General features: G+C 40.2%; 1 protein-coding gene across 1 annotated transcript; it reads left to right on the top strand.

Annotated features, from left to right (window-relative positions):
- The first annotated feature begins 3,377 nt into the window (after positions 1 to 3,377).
- LOC139422298 (phosphoinositide-interacting protein-like) lies at positions 3,378 to 5,392 on the top strand. Its single transcript, XM_071173489.1, has 2 exons — positions 3,378 to 3,635; positions 4,220 to 5,392. The coding sequence occupies exon 2, from the start codon at positions 4,245 to 4,247 to the stop codon at positions 4,647 to 4,649; it is 405 nt and encodes a 134-aa protein (XP_071029590.1). The 5' UTR covers positions 3,378 to 3,635; positions 4,220 to 4,244; the 3' UTR covers positions 4,650 to 5,392.
- Positions 5,393 to 6,986: the final 1,594 nt, after the last annotated feature.

Here is a 6,986-nt window from a genome sequence, read left to right as displayed (position 1 = left end):
ATAGTGAGACAGATCATTGGATTCTTCTGAATGCTATTTATGTCTGAGGCTGAGTAGATGTAGCTGACTCTGGAGGGTTCATCGATATTTAATGATGAGCTGTTTAGGATCAAGAGTCAGTGTGACTTTATTCGTCCAAATGTATTTTTCTCTTTCATCCTCCCTCCCCAAAAAACAGGGAGTCTTACCATGTATCTTTGATGCACATGTCTGCAAATAGTATACACACTACAATTGACCAGTCAACAGTCATGTCTTTTCTGTCTTCATCCATTTATTAACTAAGTTTATTGAGAGAATATGAGGTAATAATAAATGAATATCAGTGTGTGACTACTCTAGGTGTCTACGACCAAAGTAAATGGACCTTTTAAGATAGATTTAACACATCATAAGCAGAAGCTGGCACATTAGAGGCAACTGCTAATACATGTCTCACATATAGTGGTGCACAAAACTGTTACATTCTGAGTAGTAATTCTGCTAGTAGAGGACCAAGTATGAATCTTGGTGCACAATCTCTAATGCAGAGCCTATATAGCAAAACCTAGTAAAGACCAGCATTGCCCTCTAGTGGGTAATATTGGCTACTGCACCACAAATACATTTCTGACGACACAATATGGAATTTTTGCTTAACATTGTAGGAACACACCCAGTCAGGGAGCACGGGTCATTCACATGGTGCAGTCACGACTCATGACAGAGAAACATGAGAATAATTCAATAGAGAGCATTTTGTTTTTCTATAGCAAATTCTAGCCAATTCGAATGAGCCATTTTCCCTGCCAAAGAGCTCTCCTTGAATCCTGATTGAATTAAACAAAGGGATTATGTTGCAAAGATCAATCGTCACCAACTGTCACCAAGTTTTTTCCCAAGTCAACATACAATGTGTCAAGCTAAACTAACTGTAAGCCATGAGATTGTAACAGGCACTTCAATGGAACACCAATAAGGAAAGAATGTATATTGACTCAACAACCTGACTAAAGTCAATTATTAGCTATATATGGGTGCATTACAAAGAGTTGGAGTTTAGACAATGATCAAGTATTGAAAATAACATTACCTACACTGTAACAGAAAACTGTAATTTATACTGTAATTTTTGTTATTATTGACAGTAAAAAAAACTGAAACATTTGACTGCATCATACTGTAAATTATGGTGCATTGTGGGAATGTTGCTGTATTTCAAAAGGTACTGTAATTCCACCCAACAGAATATACAGTACTTAAGAGAGGCAAAAAAAACTTCTGACCACTGGTGGGTGCACGGTATTGTTGTTTCTGGCTCATTAACATATTATGAGGCGGGTCTTGTAAGAGGCTATATTTGTTGCACCCACGACTGAGAATGCTGTACCAATATAACTTGTATGTGGTTATAATACCCTATGAACTTAAAATGTTTAGGGGACAGATTGGAGTCTTAAACCTTAAATGCCATATCATTTTGGTCCATTTGGCACTGTAGTCGTAACCAGTTTGGAAGCCTTTCTTAATAAGGCCTCTAGAAGTGCAAGTTATATAAAACACCAAATATTAATTGATATGCTGTAATGTGTAAACACTTTACCTAGCAGCTAACCAAAATACTCTGAAATACAAACCCTTCCCCTCAAGGTATTCCAGTTATCCATTCATTCATTCTGATTACGCCAGCATTGACTTTTCTACATTATAATACAGTCACTTTACAGTATTGTACAGTGTCATTACACAGTACTTCGATACCGTATTTATATTACAGCAGGTAATATGAAATACAGAATTTTACTTGCCACGAACTTCCTGTAAGTTACTGTCAAATTCATGGAAACCACTTTACAGTGTACCTTTAATTAAAACAACACAGAAATTAGTACATATAGCAGATATTTTCGCACCTTTTGATGCATCTGCTGAGTCTTAGGGCACTTTCTCCAGTCTGATTATATATTTTATTGATCCTTTTTTCCCTGAAAAGTATTTACATCCTCCAATATATGGATATTGTTTACATGTAAGCCTCATCCAGCACCCTTAAGATACTGGACACTGTGTATCACGGGGCGCTTAGATTTATAACAAATGCATGACCACTCACCCATCACTGTGATCTATACGACATGGTGAAGTGGCCCTCCTTTCCTATGAAAAGTCTGAAGCACTGGTGCATCTTTGTGTAAAAAGCCATGCTTGGACTATTGCCTACTTACAGTATCTGTGCTCCTAACTAATTTATAGTGTCCAACCTGTTCTCAGCTGATACTATCTTTCACAGTATCTAAGGCCAGGACTGAAAGTGGAAAATGTTCATTTTCCTACAAGGCTCCCTGGCCTTGGAACGAGCTGCAAAATACCATTCAATTGCAGAAGAGGTTGCTGAGTTTAAAGAGCTGATAAAGAAACATTTTTGCATTTAAACTTTAGATCACTGGTAACTTTGTGTGCTGAACATGATAACGATGTTTGCAATGGGAAGCAATGGTTGAACACTTAGATTTGGAATTGCTTAGCCTAATGTTTGTGTTTTTGTATTCTCATGATTGGGACTTACTGGCATATTCTTTAACATAATGCTGTGTGTGACTGCTGTCTTTCTATTGGCCTATGTGTTTTACAAAAAGTGAGCTCTTCTACACAGTCGCTGTCCTTTCAGCATCACAAGCCTGTCAAACTCATATCCTTTATGTGTCACTGTGGTCGTTTTTGGTGATAGTGTCATAGTGATGGCGTTAGGCTACCATAGGTTGTGTAAGCAGTGTGGTAGTTGTGGCTGGTAACATTAGTGTGGGTGCTGTCTCTGTGTTTTTCTTTATTTTTTTGTTTGGTGAAATGTTTTGGAAGATTTTTTCCCCCACTGAAGGCCCAATAGCCACAGTTTACCGCTGGTATTGTGCTCTTGTGTTGAGTGTACACGCTGACTACTTCCTACTGACCTCTTGCCAGGTCCCCGCTGCCAAAGAGGTTTCTAACCTCAAGTGTATTTTCCTGGTTAAATATAATAAAATAAGAACTACTAGCTGATTTCCATACAGAAGTATTGAGAAGTCACAGTGGTGGGTGATGTCAGCCATTTCCAGTGCCCTGCCCTGCTTTCCCCTCTCATCTCTAATAGTCTTCCTGTACATTGATTTCTTCGCTCTCTCTCTCTCTCTCTCTTCTGGTCAGTTATAAAGGCTTTCAGACATTCAGATCAACAAACACTACCCTGTGGATCTGGGGAAGAGGTTTCTCTAACCACGACATGCATCTTCACATGAATTCTGAAGGTTCAACTCAATACTTGAGAGACTGGATGAAATCTCTCTAGGGACAGCAAGGCAAGCCCCTAGCCCAGGCAGGAAGCATCATCACTACTAATTTAATACCAGCTATGGCAGATGCTGTGAGGGCTAGCATGAATAGGAGTCAGAAGGGTCTGTTGAGGAGGTGGAGAGACCATAAGGGGAAGGGGGACTGTTTTCTGGAGGTTATCTGCAGTGCATTCAGCTGGCCACACTGGGCTTGCAGTCCACAAACATCCACACCCAAAGCTTTTTATTCATTTTTTTTCTCTGTCTTTTGGAATGGTCTCTAAGATCACTGAGATACTGTTACCACCGCAGGGATAACATCAAAGCAGCAAGTTCCTCAGCATCTCAAAGGTAGGTCTTTATCTGATCTCTTTAGATTTTGGCCTTGCGTTGTATTTTCTCAAGACTTGCCAAGAGCAAATACATTCTAAAAGTTGGTAATATGCTCTGTGCTCGATTTATAGCTTGGAAAGTAAGACGCAAACTTGAATTTGCAATATGTTGTATCGTATTATATCACCCCTTTATCATGACATTGAAGTATTAAGTGAAAGTGATATGATACACTGATGTGTATCACTGAGGTGATACGATATCGGCTTCATGTTGAACTCGCAGAGGAGAGATTCAAGATAAAATAAGGGTGCGTCCAAGAAGCACAAGAGGCAATTTCCTCTTAATGGATGTATTCTAATGCACTGGTACATTCTTTTTATTTGAAACAACAAGGAATTTAACGTGAAATGCAGACTTCGAAAATATGACACCAGTATACATATTATTGTTTAGAGTAGAAGCTATTCCAACCTGGATCCCTTATCATTTAGGTAATAATTATTTCCACTCTAAATTCCAGCATCAGGTGAAAATAGACAGAAAGAGATAGGGATGTATGGGTCATTGTTGAACCTTCACCTTCTTCCACTGACTCCCAGGTGAGGAGGGGTAAGGCTAAAGGCTATGCCTGGACTACCAGAGAACATCCCCCTTGGGGAGTGCACCCTACACTCCCAGTCCCAGGAGCAGCTCACTCCCCAGACAGAAAGCACCGTGTTCAGCCTGTCCCGCAGCGAGTCCCTCTGGACCAACGAGTCGGCCCGCAGCACATGTGAGATCTACTGGTTCCCATTCCACCTCATGTCCACTGGGGGCAGCATCTTTGCCTGCGGCTTCATCCTGAGTGGCCTGTATTTTGCTGGCTACTGCAGGAAGGCCACCAACATCCTGGGCCCGGCCCTGGTATCCATTGGCCTGATGGTGCTGGTGGTGGGCGTGGTGCTGATCCCCATCACCAAAGAGAACAGGAAGCAGCCCACCATGAAGAAGCCCTTCAGTTACTACAGGCAACCAGTCTTTAAATTATGAGGTGGGCCGGGCGGGGTATCCCTGTCTTGTATGCTGTGATCCTGGAGAGTCCTCAGGCTCACAGTTTCCCAAAAGCACAATGGAGGATTTGATACTTCCCTGCTGAGCATGGCTTCACGTTCACATGATGAATGTTTGCTCTAAAGACAATTCATTTGTAGGGGGACATGAACCGTTCTATTTTCTTCCACCACTACGTATGTATACAGTATTTTAATATCTGCATGACAAAGTATACATTATAACCAAGTACAGGTGGTTCTTTGGTATTTGTTCTTAAGCATTTGAAAGTACTAGAAAATTACCATGCTGCCAAAAAACACAATTATAAATGTAGTCCACTGCTTTTATGCATAATTATTAGAATGAGTGACATGCATATTGAGAAGAAAGTTGTGTGCATGTACATTGATGAGAGCGGGATTGAGTATTGACAGCATGCCTTTGTGATAGGCTACTGATTCATGAATAATTCAATAAATAACATAAGTGCTTATTTGGGGTGGTCTAGTGGTTAGAGTGTTGGACTACTAACCGAAATGTTGTAAGATCAAATCCCTGAGCTGACATCTGTTGTTCTGCCCCTGAACAAGGCAGTTAACCCATATTGAGAAGAAAGATGTGTGCATGTACATTGATGAGAGCAGGATTGAGTATTGACAGCATGCCTTTGTGGTAGGCCATCACTGAAAATAAGAATTTGTTCTTAACTGACTTGCCTAGTTAAATAAAGGTAAAATAAATAACATTTGGTGATGGATGCATTTTCTTTTCAGCTGCAGGCTATACTCATCACATTCACAGCCATTACAGACCTCCAGTCATGTCATCTCTGTGATGGCAGTGTGACACTTGACTGGCCCAACAAATGGAAAGTTTTTAGTGCCAAGGGGAAGTGAAGATACATCACACTTTTCATAGCATTTGAATGTCATTCTCTTGACTGGAATGAAACTTTGATTTTACACAACCTCAATTTTAGAGTGACTATCAAATACTCTTAGAATAATGATGTTTCTGTTTCTGTTCAGAATGCCGTATGTGACTGACTAGGTTTGTCTAAATGTTGCAAATTATATCAACGTGATCGATTTTGTTGATAGGGTAGGCAGACTATTATTACCACGACATTCCCTTATGTATTTTCACTTGTAGGTGAATACTCATTTGACTGGCAAATTACATTACGTCGAAAGAACTGTGTTGGCCTGCACACAAGCTGCATCATTTGCATCAAGCAACAACACCATATGCAAGACAACCACTTCTGGTGAATAGGCTACTGTAAAATACGTGCGCCATAAGAAAGTATAGATATTTTTGTTTGTCTATTTTATGTGTTTGCTGATCAATTAAATTATAGTCTGTTGTCGTGACAAAGGACTTTTTTTTAAAGAAGAAGAAAATAAATGGTGTTCTGCCTACCTTCCGCTCTGAACACGTCACGTTGGGGCGGCACTCACAGCAGGTGAGCTCTCTGGGTGCGAGAAGAATAGAAGGAACAGAATAGACGCACCTTCCGTTATTTTCAGGGTTGTATCGACACAATGATGGACCTTAGATGCATAGGCGGGTGTGTGCCGTTATTTTTTCTGGCTATTGGTTTTGATGTTATTGGTTTCATTATCCTGTTCATTGGAATTTTTGCCAATTTGCGTATCGATGGCAGGTTTTATGGCGATTTTTTGATTTACAGTGGTTCAATTATAATTTTCATAAGTTTGGCTTGGTGGATTATGTGGTACGTGGGAAATATACAGGTCTCAGAAGACAGCTTTGGAACAAGCTTAATGAAAAAGAAACTGAGTTTTGTACAGTTGGCCAGAAAGTTGTCAGAGAGGCTTTCCAAAAAATGTAAACCTGAACATGTAACCACAAAGTATGCCGAGGAAAACAAGGTTAAAGCTGTGACGCCTTCACCTGTTCACGTCGCCTCTCGAATAACCTGGGGGAAATCTTTCGGTTATCAGAATGGCGGCTATGACTCCAGCTTGGACTCCTTTTCGATGGAGAAGGAAAAACAGACACCAGATATACAGAGCTTGGATGTGCAGACCCTCGCTAGGGGTAATGTTGAAAGGCTGTTCTGATTGTAAGTTTTGGGATAAGATGTAGGCTTCTAATAAATTGTGCATAATTTCAGGGGAAAAAACTATATTTAATTTTCACTAATGAAAAAGAAGTCCTCTCTGATAAACACACTAACCTCATTCAGTTATTTTGCTCTAAGAACATTATAAAACCAGTAGGTCTAGGTAACCAATATTAGCTTCACCATAGGTAACTCATATTAGGGCAAGGGTTCCCAAACTCGGTCCTGCATGTTTTGGTTTTTGC

Source organism: Oncorhynchus clarkii, chromosome 12 (assembly GCF_045791955.1).
Source record: "Oncorhynchus clarkii lewisi isolate Uvic-CL-2024 chromosome 12, UVic_Ocla_1.0, whole genome shotgun sequence".
Lineage (NCBI taxonomy): Eukaryota > Metazoa > Chordata > Actinopteri > Salmoniformes > Salmonidae > Oncorhynchus > Oncorhynchus clarkii.
Note: the sequence above shows the minus strand (reverse complement) of the source record. Positions and strands in the feature narration are given on the sequence as shown.

Coding starts and splice junctions, on each gene's coding strand:
- LOC139422298 (XM_071173489.1), top strand. CDS start 4,245: ATGCCTGGACTACCAGAGAACATCCCCCTTGGGGAGTGCACCCTACAC.